This window comes from Rhincodon typus, chromosome 21 (genome assembly GCF_021869965.1).
Source record: "Rhincodon typus isolate 14 chromosome 21, sRhiTyp1.1, whole genome shotgun sequence".
NCBI lineage: Eukaryota > Metazoa > Chordata > Chondrichthyes > Orectolobiformes > Rhincodontidae > Rhincodon > Rhincodon typus.
In genome coordinates this window covers 34980917-35008803 of record NC_063352.1, presented here as the reverse complement: position 1 = coordinate 35008803, position 27887 = coordinate 34980917, and the positions used below count along the sequence as shown (strand labels likewise).

At 42.1% G+C, this 27887-nt stretch overlaps 1 protein-coding gene and 1 non-coding gene across 2 annotated transcripts; both read left to right on the top strand.

Annotated features, from left to right (window-relative positions):
* Window positions 1-22547, top strand: anks3 (ankyrin repeat and sterile alpha motif domain containing 3). The gene is made up of 17 exons (XM_048609402.1): window positions 1-90; window positions 673-860; window positions 1662-1860; window positions 2562-2683; window positions 3446-3527; window positions 8061-8196; window positions 9800-9970; window positions 10814-10939; window positions 11662-11780; window positions 12532-12696; window positions 13122-13246; window positions 13457-13598; window positions 14659-14831; window positions 15167-15261; window positions 20590-20673; window positions 21111-21207; window positions 21535-22547. Exons 2-16 carry the CDS (start codon window positions 691-693, stop codon window positions 21200-21202), a joined length of 2001 nt encoding a protein of 666 aa, XP_048465359.1. The 5' UTR covers window positions 1-90; window positions 673-690; the 3' UTR covers window positions 21203-21207; window positions 21535-22547.
* A 4385-nt stretch (window positions 22548-26932) lies between these two features.
* Window positions 26933-27067, top strand: LOC125485719. Its single transcript, XR_007264427.1, has one exon. It is a non-coding gene; the product is annotated as a U11 spliceosomal RNA (small nuclear RNA).
* The last annotated feature ends 820 nt before the right edge of the window (window positions 27068-27887 follow it).

Sequence of the window (27887 nt, the reverse complement as noted above, 5' to 3'; positions counted from 1 at the left end):
TGCTTCTGTAGCCGGAAGAGAAGCAGCGGTGAGAAAGCGCGGTGGCCATTTTCTGTCCAACGGCGTTACTTTTACTTTTTTTAAAAAAAGGTACTGATCATCGCAGGGGGCGGGCAAGGGAGGGATCGTTTCTTGCGGATGGGCGAAAAGATTATAAAAAAAATAACTTCGCGCAGTTGGCAGGAGGCCTAGGTTCTCTAACTCTAGCAACAGGGGTCACAACACGGATAGGGGGCACAGTAACCCATAGCAACAGGGGTGACAGTAACCTGCAGCAACTAATGTCACTGACACACCGATGGGACAGCTGTAAAGTTCTGAATCTCCTTAGGTTATTTAATCATTTAAAATATCATTTCAGTAGATTAATGGTTCTTCACAGATCCATGACATTCTAATCCTGTCACGATATCACTCATTCTTTGACGTCCTCGTCGTTGGAGATGAGGCATGACTTGTTGTCATTGAGGTTCATGCGTGAGCTAACCTTGTTTTTCTGCATGGTCTGTCTAAATAGTCTCCGATGTGATCAGTACCTGAGCACAATATCAGGCCCACTGATACGGAATGTACGCGCCCACCCTAGCCTAACAGGGTTGCACTGACTAGGAATTCCCACACCACTGTCCATGTGATTTGAAGGAGGTGTGATGATCTGATCTTTCTGTACAGGAAGGAAATTAGACCAGCATGTCTGAGCTGAGTGATGAGTCAAGTGAGACGGAGCTTCTGAATCGCAGCTTGTCCATGTGGCATGGCTTTGAACAGCTAGTTGGCTGTGAGGACCTGGATGTCCCTTTAGACCTTCACACGGCATCATCGATTGGGCAGTATGATGTGGTGAAAGAGTGTATCCAGAGGTAAGAGCAGGAGGACTGTTAGCTGCCAGTGAGACCCAGTGTGCAGGGATAATACTTTAGACAGCATAATCATGTTTACTTAAAGATGTGAATTCTTCCAAATTAGCTTTTACTTTGCTTGTAGAAATTATTAAACTGGCCGCTTTATGAATTCTCATGTATCATTACATCAGGTGCTTCCATACCTGAATGCTGTCAATTGATTCACCAAATCACTTCAGTTCAAAAGTGCTTATGTGGATTTCAGATTGATGGTCAGTATTATGTCAATCTGTTGATAATTCCAGTGAAAATCATTACATCAGCAATCCTAGAATGAAATCATCAGTAGTGCCAGTGTTCAACATACTCCAACAAACCCAAAATCATATCTCACCTTCAGGAACCTGCATAATCTGCCAAAACCAGCCCCAACATAAGAATCCCTATTTAGTGCCTGACACAGTTACAGAAAGTGAAAACCAATAGGGACTGTAACTTATTATCTTGCATTTGAGACAGGTGTTGAGGGTACCCATTGGCCGAGGGAATCTTCAGTGACTGGGTCTGTGTGTATGTGTGGACCTGGCTCAGTTGTGTATAACTGGGGAGCGGGAAAGGATCTGGCTCTGTGATTTGTGTGTGTGCGTGTGTGTGGATGTGGACTTGGCTCAGATAGGGTCTGTATGTTTGTGTGTGGATCTGGCTGTTTGTACGTGTGTGTGTGTGTGTCTGTGTGTGTGTGTGAGTGTGAGAGAGACTGGATGAGTGTGTGGGAGAGGTACAGTGAAATTGGAATGATTTGTTATTTGCCTTGTTTAGAGGAAAAGTAAACCCGAATCAGAAGAACCGGGGAGGCTGGACACCTCTGATGTATGCGTCATATATTGGTCATGATACTATTGTTCACCTCTTGCTGGAGGCAGGAGTGGATGTCAACATGACAACAGAGAGAGGGCAGAGTGCACTGATGTTGGCAGCAAGCTGTGGCAATGAGAGCATTGCCTACTTCTTGCTTCAGGTCAGTATGTTTTGGGATCAGTGATTGTGCAGTGTGGTCTGGGGCAAGTTAGTGGTATAGTTTGGATTATGGAAACAGTGATGGAGATAAGGTAGCACAGTCCAGGCAACAGAACATCTTGGGTATGTGATGAATGGGATTGAATTGGTGCAGAGACATTAAAAGGAAACTGTGACTATAACACATATCACTGAAAGTTGAGCCAGTGTACAAGGCAATAGAACTGGAATACTTGGATATGTAGCCACAACAGATGTATATGATTCCACAGCAATTAAACTGATGATGTATAATGCACAGGGCAGCTCTCTTTTTAACATAATGGTTACCTCAAGATCATAGGTGTATTTATCAGACAGAACTACTACAGGAGATCTGAGCTATTAGGAAAGACTGCAGACTACGTCGAGGAGAGAAGATGGTTTGCAGGATATTGTTCAGGATGTTAATATTGAATGGGAAGTTTAGGGGACATATCATTGCAAAAGTTTGATACAAACGAAGCTGAGAAGTAGGATCAGATATCAAAATTTGGGCTTCAGTGGAAGGTTTTGGACACTGAGGGACTGAGGTTCAGTAGGAGGGTTAGGGCACTGGAAGGATCGGCTTCAATTGGTATTGGAGGGTTGGGTTTACCTGGAAGTGTTAAGACACAAGAGGGCTGAGATTTGATGAGCTGAATTGCTTTTTCTTTCAAGCAGCAAGGGGCTGAACTGGAACTGAAGGATCACAGAGGCTGGACTGCACTGTTCCATTGCACGAGCACTGGACACCAGCAAATGGTGAAGTTCCTTCTGGATAATGGGGCTGATGCAAATCTAAAGTAAGATACAGGGTAGATACGATTTGCATGTCCTTTATTCTGAGAACATATTCTTTGTTCAATGTTACGTTCACTGCTCACACAAATATTAAACATTTGCAAGTGCACAACAGGCCTACCTGTATTTAGATGGCTGATAATGTACAAGGTTGAAACTACTCATCTGACCTACCAACCTTATCTCTACCCTAAAAATTAATCTAGAAAATGAAATGCTGCCTATGCTAACTTCCTAGAATCTTTAATAATCTATTCTCTCTGAAATAACATATCCAATACCTTTTAAAAAGAATTTCTGAACTCTTCTTCAACACTGTGTGACTAAATGGACACATTCTGTCCATCCTTGAGGTAAACCATTTTTTACACTCACTTTAACTCATTTTGAAATTGTCTTCAATTTTTGCCTTTCGTTATCATTTCACCAGTCAATTGAAACAGTCACTCACTATTAGTTTGATCAAAATCCTCCATGTTCTTGAATATTTGTCATAACTTGACCTTCTCAGATTTAGAAAGAACAATAATCTTCCCAAAACTTTACAGCTATCTCCAAACAAAATGTTTGTAATGTCACTACAGAATCTTTTACAGTCTCTGTCTCAATGCACTTTTCCAATATGTCTCCAGCCCATTCCCACATCTGTTTCCTCCAGCCCAGAACCCCCCTCCTCCATTTATTACACTCCCATATAATACAGATATGAGTTGCTAATACTCTTTTTCCAGTAACTTAAATAACATTGCTATTTTCTGTTTTAGAGAGCCTGTGTATGGATTTACACCTCTGATGGAAGCTGCTGCCTCTGGTCATGAGATCATAGTCCAATACCTCTTGAACCATGTATGTGTCTCTCACTTCTCATCTTGTCTTGTGTTGCACGAAGAGCTCTGGGTTGGGGCAGATCGGTAGAAGTGTTAGTTGGGTGAGAGCCTTTTACTTATCTCTTGATGTTAGATATTGTGATTGCATTGTGTGATTATTATCCTTAATGCAGACTGGATTTGCTTCTCATTAGTCTGACAACTGCTGCTATAATTAGTGTAGGCAGCTGATTCCCAAAGAGGAGAGAGGCAACAGTCAGTTGTCGGCTACGCTGTATTAGCTGGCAATATGCTGGGCCATCGACAGAGCTTTTTTTCATCTTTCCTGTGATGTGAATATCTTTGACAAAGCTAGTGTTTATGCCCAACCATTACTGCCCTTGAGAAGGTAGCAGTTAATTGCTTTCTTCAACTGTTAGGAAAGGCGTTCCAGGATTTTGACCCAGCAACTGGATACTGAGTGATTTGGAGGGGGACTTGTAGGTGGTGATGTTCCCATTTATTTTATCCCCTTGTCCTTCTGGTGGTATTGCATTTTGCAGATGTTCTACACTGCTGTCGTAGTATGTTCAGTGGTGGAGAGAGTGAATTTTCTCAACAACAGATGGTCCTGGATTGTGCCAAGTTTCTTGAGTATCTGCACTCACTCAGACAAATGGAAGGAATGCCATCTTTCTTCTGACTTGTACCTTATAAATAGATTGTTTTGTTGGTAGGGAAGTTGAGTACTCACTGCAGCATTCCCAGCCTGTGATATGTTCTTATAGCACAGTACTTATGTTACTCATCCAGTTCAGCTTTTGGTCAGTAGTAACCCCAGAATGTTGAGAGGACATTCTGTGATGACAAAACCGCTTATCACACAGATTCTGTTTTCTTGGAGATGCTCATTGTCTGTTCCTTGTGTGGCATGAGTGTTACTCGCCACGTACGAACATACAAACAAGGAACAAGAGTAGGCTGCTCAGTCCTTTGAGCCTGCTCTGCCGTTCAATAAGATCATGGCTAATCTGATTTTAACCTTGACTCTATATCCATGCATACCCCTGATAATAGAAACATAGAAAATAAGAGGAGTATTAGGTCGTTAGGCCCTTAACGTTTGCTCCGCCATTCAATATGGTTATGGCTCATTATCTATGATAAGGGATCACCCATTGAAGACAGATGAGGGAAAAAATTCTCTTGGAGGATTGAGAGTCTGTGGAATTCCCTTCCTGAAAAGGCATTAGAAGTAGAATCTTCAAATATTTTTAAGGCAGAAGTAGATAGACCTTGAGTACCAAGGGGTTGAAAGATTATAGAGTCTAAGGGTATGGAGTAGGCATTTAGGACTGAGATAAGGAGAAATTTCTTCATCAAGAGAGTGGTGAGCCTGTGGAATCCTCTCCCAAAGAAAGCGGTTGAGTCCAAGACATTGAATATTTACAAGAAGGGGTTAGATATAGTTCTTGGGGCTAAAAGGATTAAAGGGCATTGGGAGAAAACAGGAACGGGTTAAATGATTAACCATGATCATATCGAATGGTGGAAAAGGCTCAAAGGGCCGAATGGCCCATTCCTCTTATTTTCTATGTTATTGTTGAGTAGGCAGTGCTTGATCACGTTCCATCAACTTTCATCACTTTGCTGATAACCAAGAGTAGACCGATGCATTGGCAAATGAATGGATTAGATTTGTGTTTCTTTTTTACAGACTGCAAATTCTCGAGCAATATTCCACATTGTCTACCAAATGTGTTGTAGCTGTACTGCAGTTTGGCTAGGTGTGCAGCTGGTTATGAAACATAGGACTTGTGCACTACCGGCGAGATATTTTCAGGGATCATAGTTTCTGCATAGTCTTACATCTTCAGTCATTTCTTAATATCATGTGGAGTAAACTGTACTAACCTAACACTGGCATTTGTAATGCTAGGTCTTAGAGAAAGTGACTGCGATGCATCATCCATTTGACAATTCTGGCTAAATATGATTGTATATGCTTCAGCCTTGTCTTTTGTTCTGATGTTCTGGGTTCTCCCAACATTGAGGGTCAGGGTATATGTGAAGCTCCAGTTGTTTAAGTGACCACCATCATTCATGACTGGATGTGGCAGGATTGCAGAACTTAGATTTGATTTGTTAATTTGTGAAATTGCTTAATGTTGTTTATCGCCTGCTGCTCCTGCTGTTTGGCAAACGAGTAAAGGTACCATTGCTATAGTCTTACCAGACCATAGCGTTGCTCTGTCATTAAAGACAAATAATAATTGGTGGTAGTTTAACCTGGGCGTCACCATGCCTCAAATAAGGAGGTGTTGAGAAAGTGAGTCCTTCATGGTGATCTCAGCTGATGCAGGAATCAAACCCACACTGTTGGCATCACTCTGCATTCCAAACTAGCCATCCAACCAAATGAGTTAACTGAGCAGTCCTGTGTTGCACCTTCACCAGGTTGACATTTCAATATTAGGTATATCAGCTGTTGCTCCTACATGCTCTCCTTCACTCTTTGTTTAATAAGGGTTGGTTCCTCACTTTCATGGTAGATTGAGGAATATGCTGGGTGTTGACATTACAGACTGTGGTTGAATGCAATTCTGCTGAAGATAGCCCTTAGTGCCTCATAGATGCCCAGTTGCTTGTTAGAGTTGCTGGATCCTTTATAAATCAATCTAATTTAGCACAGTGTTAGTGCCATGCAACAGGATGGAGGGTGTCCTCAAGTCGAAACTGGGACTTCATTTCTACAAAATTAAGCAATGGACTAACCACCAATTCAGTGTCCTCTAGAACCTGGCCAGCTCAGTCAGTGGTGATGCTATATTGAAGTCCCCGCCTAGGTTATATTTTGTTCCTTACAACCCTTGGCATGTCTTCTGAGGAAAAGTACTGATTCATCAGCTGTGGAAGGGCAGTAGATGGTAATCAAGAGGAGGTTCCCTTGCCCCAAAGTTCGAACTGATGTCATGAGAATTTATGGAGTCCAGAGTTGATATTAAAAACTCCCAGGACATACCCAGGGATGGTGATGGCCATGTCTGGGACTTTGGCTGTAATATATGATTTGTTTATGTCATCCTGTTGCTTGACTAGTCAACTCTCCCAATTTTGGCACAGGCCCCTGAGATGTTATTAAAGAGGACTTTGCAGGGTTGACAGGACTAGGAGTACCATTTCCTAGTGCATAGGTTGGTGCAAAGCGATCTGTCTAGTTTTATTCCTTTTTAACTGTGAGAGGACTAAACCTTCTTTTAGTTCATTCATGGGATGTGGACATTGCTGGCCAAGCTAGTATTCATTGCCCATCCCTAACTGCCCAGAGGATATTTGAGAGTCAACCACGCTGCTGTTGGTCTGTAGTCTCATGTAGGCCAGACTAGGTAAGGATGGCAGATTTCCTTCCCTAAAGGATGTCAGTGAGCTAGATGGATTTTTCCTGACAATCAGCAAATTAGATAATTAGATGATCATCATTAGATTCTTAATCCTAGATTTTTTTTTTTATTGAATTCAAATTCAATGGGTCTCTGGAGTAATAGCCTAGTGATAATCCCATTAGGCCATCATCTCCCTGACTTTACTATCAGCCAAATAAAAATAAAACACTGCAAATGCTGGAAATCTGAAATAAAAACTGAAAATGCTGGAGACATGCAGTACCAAAGAAGATTCACTGGACTCAAAATGTAAACTCTTTCTGTCTCTACAGTTGCTGACAGAAAATGCTGGACAAACTCAGCAGAACTGTTTTTATAACTATCAACCAAATTTCTGTAGGTCTGGCCTATATGTGATTTCAGACCACAACAGCAGCAAATTTCCTTTCCTAAAGAACTTCCTCAAACCAGATGGGTCTTTATGATAGGCTGACTGATAGTGATCAGTATTGCCTCTAAATTTTTTCGGTGCATGGACCTCCAAGGTTTGTGCGTGGCATTGACTTCTGAAACCAGAAGTCAATGCATTAGGGCACTGATCAGTGTATATGGAACCTCAAAGGAACGTTGATGGTGATCATGGAACTATCTTCCAATTCCAGATTTATTAATTCATTGAATTTAAACCTCACCAGATACCGTAGTGGGATTTGAAACTGAGAGCCCAGAGCATTAGCCTGGGCCTTTCCATTACTAACCCATTACCACTGTTATGCAGGGGAGGCAATGGCCTAGTGGTATCATTGCTGGACTGTTAATCCAGAGACCCAGATAACATTCTGGGGACCTGGGTTTGAATCCCGCCACGGCAGATGGTGGAATTTGAATTCAATAAAATATCTAGAATTAAGAATCTAATGATGACCATGAATCCATTGTCGATTGTCAGGAAAAACCCATCTGGTTCACTGACGTCCTTAAGGGAAGGAAACTGCCATCCTTACCTGGTCTGGCCTACATGTGACTCCAGGCCCACAGCAATGTGGTTGACTCTGAACTGCCTCTGGGCAATTGGGGATGGGCAATAAGTGCTGTCTAGCTAGTGACACCCTCATTCCGTTAATGAATTTTTAAAAAATTACCGTTCCAGTAACTTCAATAATGGGACTTCCTTTCTATTCTGAATACAGGATGTCCAGGTTGATGTGAAAGATAAAACTGGGGACACAGCTCGCTCTTTGGCACTCATGTATGGGTATATGAAGATTGCCAGTCTCATCGACCTGCATACAGCCCCAGTATCTAAATCAGTTCGGAGGGACACAGGTAGATGTGATGTTGCTGCACAAGTTTGTGTATAAAATCTGGGTTTGTTTCCACACAAAGGGCAGCCCACTGCCCTCATCAGCAAGCCTACTCCAGATAGGTAGCAAAGTAATCTGTGAAGAAACCATGAGGCTAGAAAGGAATATAAGTAAGGGAGTGGGCAAAGATCTGAAAAATGGGCTGAAAAGTAACAAAATATGACATTGTCCATTTCTGTAGGAAGAATAACAGAAGCAGATTATCTAAATGGCGGGAAAATACAGAGCTCTGAGATGCAGAGGAATCTGGGTGTCCTTGTGCATATATTGCAAAAGGTTAGTGTGCAAGTACAGCAAATAATTAGGAAAGCTAACAGAATTTTATTGTTTATTGAAAGTGGGAATTGAATACAAAAGTAGGGAAACTATACTTCAGTTATGGATGGCAATGTGGGTATTGCTTTAGTTTTTGTTTCATTCTCTCATAGGATGCGGGCATTGCCAGGACATTGTTTTAAAAACCTTTCATTAATCAACTCAAAGCAGGTTCTATAGTATCCCCTCGACCCTATTCTCACAATTCCTTCTCCTTACGTTATCATACTCACTGTCTTTTTTAGAAACTGTAGTGAACCAGATGGGTTTTTAGAACGATTGATGATGGTTAATAAAAACAGAAATTGCCGGGAAAACTCAGCAGACCTGGCAGCATCTGTGGAAGGAAAGCAGAGTTAACATTTCGGGTACAGTGACCGGCCTTCAGAACATAATGGTTTTCTGATTACCATTGTACTAGCTTTTATAATTCCCAGATTTATTAACTGAATTCAAATTTCTGGGATTTGAACTCATGTCCCCGGGACATTAGCCTAGGATTCTGGATTGCTAGCTCAGTGACAATAACAAACAAAGGAAGTAATAAATGTTTCAGAAGCAATTCAGAGAAAGTTTACAGGTGTAATACCCGGAATGGTCAGGTTGTCTTATGTGAAAAGGTTAGACTGCAAGGCTTGTATCCACTAGAACTTACAACAGCAAGAGGTGACTTGACTGAAACATTTAAGGTCAAGAGGGATCTCTATGGGATAGATATGGAAAGGATGTTTTATGAGAGAATCAAGAACTGGGGGTCAATGTTTAAAAATAAGGGATTGCCTGTTTAAGATAGAGATGAGGAGGGACAAAAATCTTTGGAATTCTCTTCCTTGAAATCAATGTAAGTCGAATCTTCTTTGAATATTCTTGAGCAGAGGGAGATAGATTCTTGTTGAGTAAGGGTTAAAATATTATTGGGATAAGTGAGAACACAGAATGATCAAACTGGCTATAATCTTATTGAATGGTGTAGCAGCCTTGTGGGGGCAAGTGGCTTACTCCTGCTCCTAATTCATATCGTGTGTACCAGTACTAGAATTGGAACAACTACATTTCAAGGTCAGTCAAGTAATGAACAGGTCTACATATTTACTTTTGGCAACAAGGGAGAGTGGGTTCAGGTTGACAGAAAGCAATCCAGTCTTGTCTCCTATCAGCCAGTTATCCACCTGGGTTGCTTGGCAGCAATGTAAGAAGTTGCTCAGCGATGTATGGAAGAACTGATATAAAGCTGTTTTATCTCTCTACAGGAATGGACGAAGATTTCAGCTCCTCTGATGAATCCTGTTCATTCCAACCACATCACCCACACAGTCGTCATTCAAATTTCCGAAGAAACAAGGGGCCTAGTATTCATGATGGACCACAGGCACTAGCCCATATCACAGGCCATCGAACCAGGGGATGGCCACAGCAGTATGGTATAACCAGTTTTATCATCTTTTGAAGGGAGAGAACTATATTGTGAGATGGTGGGTTGTGGGGAATCTTTTAATGTTTCAACCAAAGAATCTTAAGTGTTAACTTAGATTTTACACTGAAGTCTCTGGAGTGAGACTGGAACTCAACCTCCTGACTCTGAGGTGAGAGAGAGAGAGAGAGAGAGAGTGCTATCCACTAAGCTATGACTGATTTTTGCTTGGGAGGTACAGAGGTCAAGATACCCTCTTAACTTTTTGAGTTTTGGGTTAATAGATTGTATTTTAAAGCAGTAGTTCTTAAACTGGGGCCAATAGAGCGTTTTCAATGGGCCTGCAAAATAACATGAAAGTACCGTGGTCAAGTCTAAGTGATTTAGCAAAGGCTAGATGCCTTTTTCTGTTCTTCCTGTGGTCCTACGCTCTTCTTGGGCAGCAGTCCTCTCAAAACCTCATTCTCCCTGCTCCCTTAGTGCTTTCTTCATGCTCTTCTCCCCATGTTGCTGCCCCCCCTGGGTTTCTGTCAAGGCTAGATAGACTGTTTAGTGGGAGGCAGGTGTACCCATCTCACTAATGCTTACAGATAAATACCTGCTTTCCTGAAAACATATTAATACATTCTTTATAAATGGCACTTGTATTCTAGGTACAGTATCTTAATTTATGTGGGCTGGTGTCCATGATTACTAATTCATTTGAAAAGGAGTTCGTCAACCGACGAAGTTTGAGAACAACTATTGAGATGAGAATCCTGTGTTACTCGATCCACAGCAGGAAATTTTATTTTCCCCTATCCCATTCTCTCAATTCCTTCTCCTTATGTTTTCATATTTGCTGTCTTTTCAGAATCTCTCCCACCACAAGGATATGTCACATTCAAGAACAACCAGGATGGAGATGAAGAGGATATCCGGAACCGTGATGTCACCTCTCCGATTAACGAGCAGGACGTAGAGAGCAACAGCAGTAGAGGTAAGTCCAATTGTTCCTTCTTACTGTTCACCGGCTTCTGAGGACCTGGGCTACTGCCTTACAGCTGGATATTTATATGAGAACAAGCAGAAGTATGAATATGTCTAAAAATCATCATTGGCATGTGACCGTAAGCACGTGTGTGATTTAGACCATCATTGAGAGTTGAGTGTGTGAGAATGATTGATTGTGTGCATGTCAGTGAGTGTAAGCATGACTCTGTTTTGTGTGTGCAAAAGAACATAGGCATGTGCCTTTGTGAGATGCTGTTATACTTTTACACTTTCCTTCCTGCTTCCAAAGGCTGAACTCTGTGACCTAATAGAACAGGACTATAACAGCTCAAAAGGGAGCTTATGACTACAAATCTTTGACCAAGATCCCTGCTTGAGCTATTAATTAGTTTTCCTCCGCTTTCTTGCCCAGAGTCTCCTCTGTGCATTAGTAGTAGGTTTTACTTCTGCCCTTGTCTGCAAAGTAAGTGACTTCATCATTCAGAAAATGCTGAAAATTCTCAGTATGCCAGACAGCATTTGCAGAGAGAGAAGCAGATGTTAACATTTCAGGTCTGTGACCCTTCATCATAGTCATTGACCTGAAAAGTTAATTATATCTCTCTTCTTTGATGCTTCCTGACCTGCTGAACATTTCCAAAATTTTCTGTTTTTATTTCAGATTTTTCAGTTTTCTTGACAATGACTGACAGTTTTTCTCCTCTGTAGAGGAAAATCCTTTCTGTATCACCGACACTGTGACCACTCGCAAGAGCAGCGACAGCAGTAGTGAAGGGCTGGCAAAGGCATTGGGTGTTAGTCGTGAGGGATCCCTGGAGAGTAATGAGGTGAGAGAGGGTGCACAAAGGTACTGTCTATTTATGAAGGTTTTAGGTTATTTCCAATAAGTGAACAGCCTCTCTGCTCCTATGATGCTGCTTGGCCTGCTGTGTTCATCCAGCCCTGCACCTTGTTGTCTCGGATTCTCCAGCATCTGCAGTTCCTACTATCTATGCTTAAATCCTGTCCTTTGCAGCCCTCTGAGCCATTTCCTTCTCAGTTAGGCTCCCACAGTGCTCATAAATGCACTTGTCCAGAGTGTAAGAGACTCTCAGAAACAAGAGAACAGCGTTGTAGTTGGGGAACAGTGGGAACTGCCACAAGGACAAACAGAGGGCATGGAGTAGATGAGGCCAGCACAAGTGAGTGTGGAGCAAATAGACGGAAAATGGGGTGCTGCACAGGAGAATTTAGGGTTGAATGAATTGTGAAGTGGAGCATTAGAGCAAGTGAGGGTTGCATTTAGTGAAGAGATTGGAGACACAATTAGTCTTTCTGGTTTACATACAGGCTGAATGGAGTGTACTCTATTTGAGGACTAACATAGTTAAGAGTACAGTTTTATAGTGTTCCGAGGCAGATAAATTTAGAATTATCTTCTGGAGTTACTGAGGGGCAGTGGGAATTGGTGTTCAGGGTGCTGGGCTTTGGGATCAGGTTTTCAGGGTGTGGATAGTGGGATTGGGTTTCTGAACAGCATATTGATGGCTATGCTGCTTGTATTCTTTGCAAATGAGACTCTTGTGTTTTCTTTTTAAGGATTCAGATCAGTCCAGTAAATCTTGTATCAGGAAGCAGAGGATTCGCAGAGGTCACAGTCGGAGCACAGAGAGCACCCACTCAGGAGGAAGTGACATTTACACAATTCCCGGTTCACAGACACAGATTCCGAATAAGGTGGTGGTGGAATACCAAGGACCAAAGGTACGGTCTGGTCCTTGGGGAGATTAACAAGTGGTGGAGGTGGTTATCCTTGGTTCTGTTGTGAGGTTGAAACATCATATAGTCTCATCCTCATGCAATGCACCTTCTATAATTATCTATTACGTTAACATATAATCACACCTGTCTATGGGTGTTAAGAATCAGACACATATTTTGGGATCTTCTTAGCATGTCCCTCTGACACCAAGGTCCTCTGAATCTTTCCCATGGCCATGAGTACAGTTATGGCAGTGATACTTAAAACAATCATCAACACAACGATACCTATGAGGGATCAAAACTCAGCCATTCCCTCCCTAATCACTGTGGAATAATCACTGGAGGTTGGAAGTTCCTTTCCAATGTCCTCTCCTGTTGCACATTTCTTTTTCCTGTGGTATTGTCAATGTTCCGTCTGGTTACAGGACTTGCCGGAGTTTCTAGAACAGATCGGTTGCTTGAAGTATCTGCACATCCTCGAGGAGCAGGACGTGGATTTGCGAATATTCCTCACTCTGACAGAAGCTGATCTGAAAGAAGTAGGCATTACGTGAGTAGGTGCCACATGAACAGGTAGAGCCAAGGTGTGTACAGCACACAGAACTGCTGTGTTGTAACGGGGTAGAAAGGGGAACAAGGAGGGACTGGTGTAGTGGCAACAGTTGAGGGGGCAGGGTTGTGTAGACTGAACAAGCAGGAAGTGGGATGAAGTCAATGACAAAGCTCAGCACAGAGTGTTTTAATGCTGGTGTCTTTGCAGGTTGTTTGGACCTAAGAGGAAGATGACAGCTGCAATTGCCCGCTGGCACAGTAACGCCCTGCCTCTGAGTAACACCTTAGAACAGGTCTATGCTGACCGTCTGGAGACAGAAATGCAGGAAATGGCCATTCAACTTCACAAGGTGCAATTTATTCAATGTGACTGAAAGCAATTGAACTGTATTTGCAAGAAATTAATTAGGCATTGGTTTCCTGGGGTGAAAACAGCTTAAGTTAGATAAAAAGCAAAACTTTCCTCCTAAACTGTTCTTCTTAGGCTAGGTACATTACAGGTTAAATGCAAAGTAAAGCTTCGTTCCCATTAAATACAAATTAAATCTGTTCCCATCAAATTCTCACAGGGTAGACATGACAAGTACAATGCTGGCTAGATGCAGAATAAAATTCACTCTGCACTGTTCCATCAGGGCAGGTACAGGATAGGTTTCTTACTGGGTAAAATTCTCTTTATAATGTACCAACAACTCTCCTGGATATGCACGGGAAGGGTTGTGAATAGATTAAATATTTCTTCGCAGGGTAGTCAAACACTCCCAGGCTAGGTACAGCAGGGATTAGATTTTTAAAAAATCTTTGAAAGCATGTGGGCATTGCTGGCAGGTCCAGCATTTGTCACCCATCCCCTAAATGTCTTGAACTGAATGGATTGCTAGACTATTTAAGTGAACAGTTAAGAATCAACAACATTGCTGTGGGTCTGGAAATTCCTGGAGGGCAGTCCAGGTAAGGATGGCAGACATCCTTCCCCAAAAAACATTACTGAAACAAATGTTTCTTTTTGCAACAATTGATGATAATTGTCACAGTTGCCATTACTGAGACTAGTTTTCAATTCCAGGTGAATGAATTTGAATTAAATACCACCAGTTGCCACTATTCTCTGGTTTATTAGTTCACTGACACAGGGTCATCCTCTCATCCGAAAAGATTGCTAAAGACAGTAAAGATCCCTCTACAATGCTCAATATTCAGGAGTGTGTGCACATGAACACAGCTGTAGAGGGTAATTCTTCCAAAATATTCACTGGCCAAACTGTGTTAGTGATGGGATAGACCTGAAGTCTGCTCACCTCCTTTGCTATTATTTTTGATATATGAAGGCTCTAGCACTGGGTAGCCTGAAGCATGTCTAATTTCAGCCTCTGGATCGAACTCATGGATGTTTTGTGATTCTTTCATCAGAAGTGTGAGGAAGTGGAATTGCTGAAAGGACGAGTGTCACAGGAGCAGGAGCTGAGAGCTGTGGTTGAAGGATTTTTAATGGAGGATAAAATTGTCTGGAAGCAACAACAGAAACAGATTGAAGATACACAGAGGGTCTGTCGAGAATTAGAAATTGCTCTTGAGCAAATCAAGTGAGTCAGTGCTATGAGTCATCAATGATATGGAATTCCTAATGAACTATCTGTGTAATGGACTGAATGTGTGATGGACTATGTGTATAATGGAGTGACTGTACCATGAACTCTGTGTGCAACCGTCTGAATATAGTTTGGATGTGGACTGGAGAGGCTGAATATTAATGTCCTTGGACAACAAGAAGTTGGGGAGAATGAACTAAAGTTGTTGCTGTGTGGTGAATGTCTTGGTTTTGACTTATTTAGTGTCTTGTGTTGATCCTTGAATCATGCAAGCATCATCTCAGGTGGCGGAGCAGTTACTCATCTCATCACTTTATCATCTTTGTCAGGGCTTGCCAGTGTGAACTATCAGCCCGATTTAAAGATGGAATAGGACAGAGGAGGAAAGCAGAACTAAGGAAAAAACCAAGCAACACAAAGGAAGGTTAGTAATAGTTCATTTACGGGGTGCGTTTTTGACCTCCATTACTACACTAGCAACTTCCATGGTAACTAATGTGCTGCTGTACAATCTCATTGGATCAGGCAAACTGAAGGCTCTGATTCCTTGGCGAACAGTGTCAAGGGTGCTGGAACCTGTGTGTGAAAATGCATGTGGTGAATGACAGCAGACTGTACCCATAATAACTCAGTTCCACCTTTATCCTCGTATGGCCGCATTGAGTAATAACCGTAGCTGATTACATCTTCCACTCCTTCCCCCTCCCTGACAGCAATAACCATAGGTCGATTTAACAAGCCTGAATCAACCTGCATCTCTTGGAGAACCCTGAATGACTGATATCTACAGCTGGTTATTGAAGGATCCTGACCACTCCCTGATCTTGTCCTTCAATCATTTAGTTTTCCAAGTTTTGAAGGGGAGAAAATAAGAAATTGAGTTTAAATAAAACCCTTCAGTACACTTAATCATTTGAGTCTAATGGTAATGAATTCAAGCCCCATTATAAATTTAACTACAAATAGAGACAGAAACTACAATAAGTACTGAGGTAGTGCTGCATTGTTTTGAGGGGGGATGGGATTACTATTGAGGGGATGAGGGATTAGTGCTGAGGGAACACTGAATATCAGAAAGGTAGTACCGTGGGAATATAGCACTGTGCTGTCATGTCAGGAGACTAGGGCTGAGGTCATGGGACAGTATTTTGGTAGTTTTGCATGTGGGAAGGACAGTACCAAAAAAGTGCTTCAGTGTCCATTGGATAATCAAAATACAACTTGCTGTTCAGTGTTCGGGTAGGATTGTACAGTTACCATGGAGCCCATCATGTCTGCGCTGGTCAAAAACAACCATCTAGCTATTATAACTGCATCTTCCAGCAATTGGCCCATAGTATTGTATGCCTTGGCATTGCAAATGCCCAGCTAAATACTTCTTAAATGTCATGAGGGCTTCTGCCTGTACCACCTTTACAGGCAGTGAGTTCCAGATTCCCACAACCCTCTGGATGTAAAAGCTTTTCCTCTAAACTTCTGCCCCTTATCTTGAATTCATGCTTCAGAGTCATTGATCCCTACATCAAGGGGAATTATTTTCTTCCTGTCTACCCTATCTATGCCCCTCATAATTTTATACATGTCAATTGTGTCCCCTCCCAATATCTTCTGCTCTAAGGAAAACAATCCCAGTCTGTCCAATCTTTCTTCATAACTGATCCTCTCCAGTAATTGTGATAGGGGACTCTCTAATCAGGGGCACAGACAGGCATTTCAGTGGCTGCGAGCGAAACTCCAGACTGGTGTATTGCTTCCCTGGTGCCAATGTCAACGATGTTTCAGAGCGGTTGGAGCAAATTCCCAAATGGGAGTGTGAGCAGCCAGACGTTGTTGTACACATTGATACCAACAACTTAGGTAGAAAAAGCAATGAGGTCCATGAGACTGGGATATCATGGCTTTTACAGAAACCTGGCTGAGTGAGGGATAGGTCTGGCAACTTCATTTTCTGGGGTGCAAATGCTATAGAAAGGGAAAAAAAGGAGGCAAGAGAGGAGGGGGAGTGGTGTTTTTGATTAGAGAAAATATCACAGTAGAACTTGGAGAGGATATTTCTGAGGGATCGTCCAGTGAGGCTAAATGAATGGAACTGAGAAATAAGAAGGCTGTAATCACTTTGATGGGAGTGTACAATACGTCCCACAATAATCATTGGGAAATTGAGGAGCACATATGTAGGAAGATCGCATATAGCTGTAAGAATAATAGGATTGTAATAATAGGGGATTTTAACTTTCCAAACATAGACTGGGATTGCCTTAGTGTTAAGGGCTTGGATGGGAGGAATTTGTGAAGTGAGCTCAGAAAGGATTTCTCAATCAACGTGTAGATGAGCCTACTAGAGAAGGGGCAAAACTTGACCTCCTCTTGGGAAATAAGGCACAGCATGTGACTGAGGTGTTAGTGGAGGAACACTTTGGGACCAGTGACCATAATACTATAGTGTGGAAAAGGATAGGTCTGGTTCACAAGTTAAAGTTCTAAACTGGGGCAAGGCCAATTTTGATGGTATTAGACAGGAACTTTCAAAAGTTGATTGGGGGAGGCTGTTTGGAGGTAAAGGGGCATCTGGCAAGCGTAAGGCTTTCAAAGGGAGGTAGAGAGTTCAGGGCCAGCATGTTCCTGTTAGTTGAAGGGCAAGGCTAGTAGGAGGAAGGAACACTGCTGGATGACTAGAGATATTGAGGCTCTGGTCAAGAGAAAGGAGGAGGCATATATCAGGTATAGGTAGCTGGAATCAAGTGAATCCTTTGAGGCAAAAAGGGGGTATGGGAATAACACTTAAGAGGGAAATCAGGACAGTAAAAAGAGGACATGAGATTGCTTTGGCACATCAGCTAAAGGAGAACCCAAAGAAATTCTACAAGTATATTAAGGGCAAAAGAGTAACTAGGGAGAGAATAGGGCCCCCTTAAATATCAACCAGGCCATCTATGTGTGGAACCACAGGAAATGGGTGAGATCCTAAATGAATATTTATCATCAGTATTTACTGTGGAGGAAGATGTAGAAGCTGGGAACTCGGCGAAATAAATTGTGATGTCTTGAAAATAGTCCACATTATGGAAGAGGAGTTGCTGGAGGTCTTAAAATGCATTAAGCTAGATAAATCCCTGGGACCTGAATAAGTGTATCCTAAGACATTGTGTGCAGTTAGGCAAGAAATTGCAGGGCCTGTAGTTGAGATATTTGTAGTTTGAGATATTATCAACAGTCACGGGTGAGGTGCTGGAAGACTGAAGGAAGGCTGATGTTGTGTCATTATTTAAGAAAAGCTGCAAGGAAAAGCCAGGGAACTACAGAGTGGTGAGCCTGACAACGGTGGTAATAAGTTGTTGGAGGGGATTCTGAGAGACAAGATCTGCATGCATTTAGAAAGGCAAGGACTGATTCGAGATAGTCAGCATTGCTTTGTGCATGGAAAATCATGTCTGAAAAATGTGAGTTTTTTTGAAGTGATGAAGTAGATAGATGAAAGCAGAGCAGAAGACATTTAGCAAGGCCCTCGACATGGTACTGCATGATAGACTGGTTGGTAAGATTAGATCACATGGGATCCATGGAGAGCAAGACAGTTGGATAGAAAATTGGCTTTATGGTGGGAGACAGAGGGTGGTGGTAGAGGCTTGTTGTTCATACTGGAGGCTTGTGATTAGCAGTGTGTCGCAAGGATCGTTGCTGGTTCCACTGTTGTTCATCATTTTATATAATCAATTTGGATGAGAATATAGGAGGCATGGTTAGTAAGATTGCAGATGGCACCAAAATTGGTGGTATAGTGGTCAGCGAAGAAGGTTATCTAAGAGTACAATGGGATCTTGATCAAATGAGCCAGTAGGCCGAGGAATGGCAGGTGGATTTTTAATGCAGATAAATGCGAGTTGTTGCATCTTGATAAGATAAACCAGGGTCGGACTTTTTAAACTGTTAATTGTAGGGCCCAGGGGAGTGTTGTTGAACAGATACACCAAGGGGTGCAGGTACATAGTTCCTTGAAAGTGATGTTACAGGTTGTCAGGCTGGAGAAGAAGGCATTTGGCCGGCTTGTCTTCATCTGTCAGAGCTTTGAATACAAGTTGGGATGTCATATTATAGCTGTACAAGACATTGGAAGTCCAAATTTGGTTTACTGCATATAGTTCTGGTTGCCATGATATTAGGAAGAATATTATTGAACTAGGAAGGATGCAAAAAAATGATTAAGAATGTTACTGAGGCTGCAATGTTTGAGTTATTAGGAGAGGCTGGATGGGCAGGGACTTTTTTTTTCTCTGAAACATAAAAAGCTGAGGGGTGACTTTATTTGAGGTTTATTACGTTTATGAGGGGCATAGATAGGGTGAATAACCAATGTCTTTTCCCCAGGGTAGGGGACTCCAAAACTAGAGGGCATAGGTTTAAGGTGAGAGAGGAAAGATTTAAAAGGGACCTGGGGGGCAACTTTTTTACACATATATGGAATGGGTTCACAAAGAGGTGGTTGTGGCAGGTACAGTTAGAGTTTTTAAAAGACATTTGGATAGGTACATGTATAGGAAGGGTTTAGAGGGATATGGGCTGAATGCAAGCAAATAGGACTAGCTCAGTTTAGGAAACCTGATCGGCATTGACAAGTTGGACCGAAGGGTCTGTTTCCGTGTTGTATGACACTATAATCACCTCCCTCCTATAATGTGGATTCCAGAATTGCATGCAATACTCTAGCTGCAGCCTAACCAACATTTTCCATAATTGCAGCATAACCTCCCTGTTCTTAAACTCTATGCCTCCTTAACTATTTATCTTCCTGTCCTAATACCTTATGGGACCATTGTACATGCACACCAGTGTCCCACCAATCCTCGGTGTTTCTCAGTGCCCTAATGTCCATCATGTATTCCTTTGCCTTGTTTGTCCTGGCAAAGTGCATATTTCGCACAACAGGAATCGAATTTCATTTGCCACTGATCAATCTGTCTGTATCCTCTTGTAACCCAAGGATATCCTTCTCACTTTTTTACCACTCTACCAGTTTTTTTGTATCCTTTGTGAACGTACTGATCAATCCTCCTACATTCAAGTTTAAATCATTTATATAAACCACAACTGGCAAGGGCACAAAATCTGACCATTGTGGGACCCCACTGCAGACAGACTTCCAGTCAGAAAAACTCCCCTCAACCATCACCCTCTGCTTCCTGCCATGCAGCCAATTAAGGATCCAATTTGCCAAATTTCCTTGGATCTTGTGGGTTCTTAACTTCACTATCAATCTCCATGCGGGACATTGCCTTGCAGAAGTCTAAGTGGACTATGTCAATGCATTGCTCTCATCTAAATACCCAGATACCTCTTTGAAAAACTGACCAGCTCTTAACAAAACCATGCTGACTGTTCTTGATTAATCCTTGCCTCCTTTAATTGCAAATTAATTCTGCCCTCAGAATTGTTTCCAATAGTTTCCCCAACACCAAGGTTAGATTGACTGGCCTGTAGTTTACTAGTTTATCCCTTGCTCCCTCCTTGAATAGCAGTACCCTATTTGGCTGTGCTCCAGTCCTACAGGACCTCTCCTGTGGCCAAAGAGGAATTTAAAATTTTTGCAAGCGCCCTGCTATTTCTTCCCTTACCTCACTCAACAACTTGGGATACAATTCATCCAGCCCTGGAGATTTATCTACTTTTTAAGCCTGCCAGTTGGTCACTGCTGAATTCTATGACCTGACCAAAGCTGTTGATGTTGCTAACCTTGGTTCTTTTCTCTTTCCAAAAGGCCTTGCTAACTGGAAATCTGTTCTAGGATCCCTGAGTATATCGGAACTGAGTGCTACTCTTAAAGAATGTACAGGAGAAATGGGTGAGCAAAGTTATGAGTAAATCTGCTGAGTCTGTTGCAGTTTTTTTACACAAACTGCTGGCTGTCTGAAAATATGTGGAAGAACACATCTCCTTCACTGTCAGAAGATAGTAATTGCCTGTCAAGAGATGTGCTACACACACACGCACGCGCACACACACTGAATTCCCATGTCACCAACCTGTCCAGCTTTACTGTGTTGGAGTTGTCTACTTGTTCATTTCTTCGGGTATGTGGTCAGAACAGTGCAGTCCATGACTCCACTTTATCTAAAGTGAAATATGCCAAACATCCAAAAAGCATGTTGTAACTCACTGGTTTCGTCCTGTATTGTGGGCTGGACCCTAACTGGGACTGAATCCCTCCCCACCTTAGCTGGGAGTGATGCTGAATGTGTTTTAACTGAAGCTACATTTACTGAGAGTTTCTGTTTCTAGGTAAAACTATACAAATAGTTGAACAGAATCTGGAAAACCTGATAAATTCAGACAAAAGGAACCCAGAGTGGAGACACAATGCTGATATCTGACATGGGTAGGTGAAGACACATTGAGATACCTATCACAGCACTAGTGTTGTCTGCTTTGTATGGTACAGTCCAGTATGTAGATCTGCTGTCTTTCTGCTTCTGCTCTGTGTTTAAGGCTCTGCTCTCTTTCTGGCAGTCCACATTCATGCAGTAATCCCCCACTGCACCTACTTTAGATTTTCTCAGAGATGATGGGCTGTGGTGAGTGAACAAAGGTGTAGGTGACTGTGAACACATTCTGGTGATATATTCTGTTCAAGCTACACTTCCTTTTATTTAAAATGTTCTTTGCTGATTTTATTGCTAATTTTTTTTTGGTTTTTCTTCTTTAGACTCGGCACTGTCAAATGTCTGAAGGATTCGTGGAATCCAGTATTAGCTAACTGGACGGAGGGTGAAAGTGCCACCCGAAGAAAAGCAGCCTTTCTCTGTTAGTTTCTAGGCCTCAGGCCTCTACAAGACCCAGGCTGACTCGGGGATGAAGAGTGGGAACGACAAACAGCCCAGCCCTGTACAGGCCCTAGTGATGTGCAGAACCTGAGCAGTTCTTTTGAAGCAGTCGTGAGATAAGGAGATGTTTGGGCTCAGCATTGAGCAGCCAATCACCTTCCTGATGAGATATGCCTCTCTTGTTGACTGGATCCTGGAGGTGATGCTTGTTTGCCCATTATGTCACTCTTTGGTGACTCATTTCAATGTTATTTCCCTTCAACATCTGTCCAGCTAAACAAGTGCACGATGATCCTCTGAAAACTGATTACTCCAGCATTATGGTAGCCAGTTTAGACACAGGTCCTTTCTTCATAGCCTCCATGAAACTGAAAATGTTTTAATCAAAAGTTGCAGTGGTGATGTGGAATATGTGCTGAAAACTCAAACTATTTGGCCAGCAGTGCTCAGTAACATGAAACCATAGTTCACTTATCCACAGGGGAATTGGAAGGCTATAATTTAACATGCAGCAGAGACCAATATCTGAATAGGAACATATGAAGATCAAGTCCTGGGCTAATGAACTGTGACCCATTATAGAGCTCAGGCCTTTGGCTGATGAACTGTAACCTCATAAGGAGCAGGGTCTGGACTGATGAGAGTACATGTCCTATACTGTATAGAAAACACTTGTCCAAAGAATAAACCAGAGTCTCTGTGTGTCTGTGACAACTGAGGCATGACATGAATATAATCACAGATTGCTGGTGTGTATCCAAAAGCTGTATTAACTGGAACATGCTTACATCATCTATTTTTTCCTGACATTCATTTGAAGCTTCTGTTTCATATGGAAATATATTGAGTTAATCCAACTCGAACTTGATTAAAGAGAATGAGTGTTTGGAATTTATACGTGTATGTAGTAGACTGATTCAAAGTAGAATTATAGAAATTTGCAGCACAGAAGAACATCCATGGTTTTTATGGGAGAACATCCAACATAATCTCACAATCCAAGCCTGTAGGCTAGACTATTTCAAGTACCTAAACAAGCATGTCTTACATGTTATGAGGCTTTCTACATTTGCCACCCTTACAGGTAGTGGTTTCCTGACCCCTAGCCACCTCTGGGTGAGAACAATTATTGTCAACTCTTGTCTAATGCTTCTACCCATTATTTTTAAATGTATGACTTAGGGAAATATATTCTGTCTATCCACTCTTTCTAAGTCCCTTGTAATTTCATACATTTCAAATCTCCCCTTCGGCTCCACTGTTCCAAAAAAAAACCTAGCCTACCTTTCCTCATATTTCTATTCTTGGCAACATCCTCTTCAATCTCCTCTGTACCCTATCTAATGCAATCAATCCTCCCTGTAATGCGATGAGCAGAACTATATGCACTCCAACATTGGCTTGCCAAATATTTTCTAGTGTTCCAGTATCACCTTTCTGTTTTTATGCCTTCTCTGAAATAGGAAAGTATCCCAAATACCTTTTCCTCCTTAAAAAATTTATAAAATTCTGTTTCATTTTATAACAGTTCAAATTAGACATTACATAAGGTTCAAACCAATTCTGTTTATTTCAATACTGTATTTGGTTCTTTTGAAGTACCTCATAATAAATACAGCCTTACAATATTGATTTCATATCAAACATAAAGCACAAAGAAACGTACAGCAAACATTTTATTAACCAGCACCTATGGGACCAGCCGTGTGCTGGTTGATCAAGTATTCCAGCTGATCAAGAAGTCCATATAAATCAATGTAAAAACACACTAAGTAATAGAAACGTAATGCAGAGGGTATACGCATCACTGTTCTAATTTATTTACAGCATAAATCACTCAATAATACAAGTTTACCTTCAATAAAACTTATTGGCACAGAGCCTTTTTGCACTCTCAACTGACGACTTGGACATTGTGGAGATTGTGATAATACAGTAAACTTCCAGTATTTGAGATATATAATTTTTTGGTTTATTGAGAGTGCAGGTTCATTAAGCTGCTGGTTGGAACAAAATTTGCTGTACTCAGTTACTAAGTCTTCTTGTACTATAATATGAGCCTTCACACCTGCTGCCCAAGCGTTACTATGTACCTCAGCACATCATCTTGGAACTTGGCATGTACCAGTCCGCAACACTTGGTCATTGGCAGCTCTTTGTGATGGAAAACCAGCAAATTTCAGTCAGACCAAAGAACACTTTCACTAAGTTGACAGTCCTCCACCAACAGTTGATAATACTTCAGCAACAATCCCTAGAAGCAGCCTAGAACAGGGTTTTTCAAACTGATGGTTGTGATGAAATTTTGGGGTCATAACCTCTAAAGCAGAAATAATTGCCTTGAAGCTCAAATTGATTCTTGTCAGCCCCAAGGCCCTTTTAAAATGCTCAGAGATAGCAAGAACTGCAGATGCTGGAATCAGAGACAACACGGTGTGGAGCTGGAGGAACACAGCATGCCAGGCAGCATCATAGGAACAGGAAAGTTGATGTTTTGGGTTGGGACCCTTCTTTTGGTTCTGGAGGGAGTTGCCTAATTGACTATTCCATGAAATCTGATTCCTGCTATACGAGAGCTTGTGTGAAAAGGTTAGTGTTCATTCTGTGTATCTTATAGCTGTCGCACAAGGGCGATGGAGTGGGGCTAAGGTGAACTGAAGGAAAGTTGTGGGATGTGAACAGAAGTGGAATGTGAATGTGTTGGAGAAGGAGGGGCAGATAGAGGAAGAGATGAAGGGGGAATGCTCTACTCCTTTCATTCTTGCTTCTCCAACAGAAGTCCTCCCCTACTGTGCTCAACAACAGAAAACTCCCTCTTTCAACACTCAGCAACTCTTCTAGCCTACCCAAGCTTGAGAAAAGGATCACACCAAGAGAAAGCTCAGGAAACACTGCCATATAGAGTGACAACCACTTAGGATGAATGCCGACAAAAATCATTATCACTCTCCAGACTTTCTCTGCAGCAGCACATCCCAGAAGAAGCTCAATGATATCTTAAGGGTCAATATGGGAAAGGGCTGAGCATCTGGGTGTGCAAAAGAAAACTAAGAGAATGAAGTTTTATTGCTCTTTTGAAAGTTTTGGTGATGGGGCCTTCTGGTGAATGACTAACAATTTGCTCAGAGAGCCATGCAACAGGCTCCACCATCCCCTTTTCCCACAAGGCCTCATGGATGCTACTTGCAGATAGGATGGACATGTCAAACAATGTGTTTTTCTGCATAAATCTTTCTACAAAGGACAGGTGGTGTAGCATAGGCCAACTGACTGAAATGTTCTGTGGAAATATGACCAAACCCATCCCTTGGAACACCGACAACAGACTGAACATAAGCATCCACTGACCTGCAATGTTTATGTAATAGGGATCTATACGTATAGTTACATGCAAAGATGATCATCAAGATATAGGTGACAATGAGTATGTATCTTCCTCTCTTCGACATTTGTGTATCATGTCTCTATGGATATTGAATGTTGTTGATCTCCAAGTAATTGGGTGATGGCTCGCTAACTACCAGGAGCTAGATAGGTGCTGAGAGGATACTTTCCCCTGTGTGTAAAGCTGAGGGATTTCCCATTTGAAATCTCCTCTTTGAGTGCAAAAACAGAAGTTCCTGGAAAAGCTCAGCAGGTCTGGCAACACCTGTGAAGAAAAATTACAGTTAACATTTCGGGTCTGGAGACCCATCCTCAGAACCTCAGCTTCTGATTTTGTTCCTGATTTACAGCATCTGCAGGTCTTACGGTTTGTCCTCTTTGAGTGCTGTTAATCTTGGGCCTGTTACCTAATAAGCAGTGGTGACTGGGTTATTTGAATGCCCAAGGATGAGTTAGATCTTTCATCAACAAAGCAGTTAATATCATGGAGAGCAGGGTGTAAAATGAAATTAGACCCATGATCACATAAGCCATGATCTCTTGAATGGCGAAACAGGCTTGAGGGGCTGAATGCCCTACGCCTGCTTCTTAACATGTTATGATTTTATGATCAGCACACAATACCAGATCTATGTTGTGTACAGCGATATCATGAATTCTTCATGTTTCATGACCAGGTACTTACCTGCAATGGAATGGGAGTGTTGCTCCCAATTGCCCCGTTTTTGTTTTACCATACATGGGATCCTTCAAATTTTTTTAACACTAAGTACATTTGGATAATATCTCTGCTCCTCTGATCCTCAGCCCCAGGTTGTCTACCTTTTTACGAGGAACCATATTTCAATATTTTTCAATATGCCACTTCAATACACCACCTTGCTCCCTGGCCAACATCTCTGTCTCCGGCTTGCTACAGTGTTCCAGTGAAGCCCAGCGCAAGCTGGAGGAACACCTCATTTTCCGCTTAGGGACCCTACAGCCCTCCGGACTCAATATTGAGTTCAATAATTTTAGGGCCTAAACTCTCGCATGTCCCAGCCCCCCACCCCACCCACCAGGCCTTGTTACCACATAGCCTGCCACTACACACCCCCTGTTGTTAGTCACTAACAGTACCCATTAACAACTATTCACCCTCCCAGCCTGATTGTTAGCAACTCCTTTGTCTGTCCAACTGTCTTTCTTTCTCTTTGGGCTCTATCCTACCGTTTACTCCCTACCCCACCCGCCTCCCTATTTTCTGCATATAAACTGACGTTTTCCCAGCCACCATCAGTTCTGAGGAAAGGTCACTGGACCCAAAATGTTAACTCTGTTTTCTCCTCCACAGATGCTGCCAGACCTGCTGAGCTTTTCCAGCAACTTTGTTTTTGTTTCAATATTTTTCCTCAGTCAAGGAGCTGATGAGCAAAATTCAGAAAGGTTTGGCATTACATTAAACATGAGATATGGAGGAAACATACAACATAATCTCTTATTCCCTCTAGCTCACGGGCAGTCTGTCTCACACACGCACTCTCTCGTGTCTGTTTATAGTTTCAGTGATTGAGATGACGTTTGATGGGGTGCTATATGTACCTCTGAGATGAAGCCATCCCTGCCACTTGCTACAAAGTTTAGTTCATGGCTCCCCCGTCTGTCTGAACCGAGGCATGCTCCTGCGGCGGACAGCAGTCTCCCAAAATGCTTTGCGGGATTTGCATATATTATTTGGATTTTTATGTGCAAAATTTCTGAATACCGGAAAGAATTGGAGAGTTTCGCAGGGATTTAGTTGCTGTAGAATTTCCATTTCTAGAGCCCAAGGAGTCTTCTAGATACTGGTGACTAATTGTCACCCTCACTGAGCAGTGTGGTACGGTCAGTCAGGTGCGGGCTTGACAGCTTATCGGGTAAAAGGGTTTCTGCTGTGAATAGCACATGGGTGAGGTCTATGGGCTTTGTCCGTGCGGAATCGATATCAAGAGATTTCGGAAGCACAATTTTTGCTATTCGGAGCTGCTGGTGATCGCTTATCCTGGCGCTCCTTTTTGCTATTATGAAAGAAGTGTCAGATCTGTATTCTGGGTCCGTAACTAGTTACGGCGACTCCTGCTGTGTGGGTGTAGTGAGTTCGAGACAACGCAGTGTGAAACTGGAGGATAACAGCATTTACATTTAGCGTTTAGAGATGCTTTCGTAGATCACTCCTTTGCGTGATTCTGCACTTCGAATGTTAAGGAAAAATATGAATAGACGTAAGCGTCCGGAAACAAGCCCTAGAAAGGCTGGAACAAAAACAGAAGTTTTTGGTCCGCAAGGGTCCCGGACCCGAAACGTTAACTCTGATTTTCTTCACAGATTCTCCCAGACCTGCTGAGTTTCCCCAGAACTTCTGTTTTTGTTCCTAAAAAGACTGGATTAGGTGTCACACATTGGGTTAGTCAGTAAGAACCCATCATGTTCTCAAAGGTAGACGATTGGCCAACGAGTAGAAGACAGTGAGTTGGTATAAGAGGAGCATTTTAGGGATGGTAACTTGTACCTAGTGGGACATGTAATCAAGCAGAACAGGCTCAAAGGGCAAATTTCTTATTGTCTAATACCATATGAGATCAGTGCTGGGGCCACAATTATTTACAAGATGTAATAATGACTTGGATGAGGAAAGTGAATGTGCTAGAGTCATGTTTGTGGATGACACAAAAATAGGTGGGAAAGCAAATGGTGAGGATGACACAAAGAGAATGCACAAAGATATAGAAAAATTAAGCATGAGGGCAAAAACTTGGCAGTACATGTACAGCAGTGCAAAATATAAAACAACAATCCTCAGCTGGGACAACAAGGTGAAGAGCTGATGAAAAAA

What these genes read in the sequence shown, in the direction of transcription:
- anks3 (XM_048609402.1), top strand. Translation starts at nt 691, where the DNA reads ATGTCTGAGCTGAGTGATGAGTCAAGTGAGACGGAGCTTCTGAATCGC. An exon ending in TGGAATACCAAGGACCAAAG is followed by an intron (nt 12,697 to 13,121) that starts GTACGGTCTGGT and finishes GTCTGGTTACAG; the next exon opens with GACTTGCCGGAGTTTCTAGA. An exon ending in ATTGCTCTTGAGCAAATCAA is followed by an intron (nt 14,832 to 15,166) that starts GTGAGTCAGTGC and finishes CATCTTTGTCAG; the next exon opens with GGCTTGCCAGTGTGAACTAT.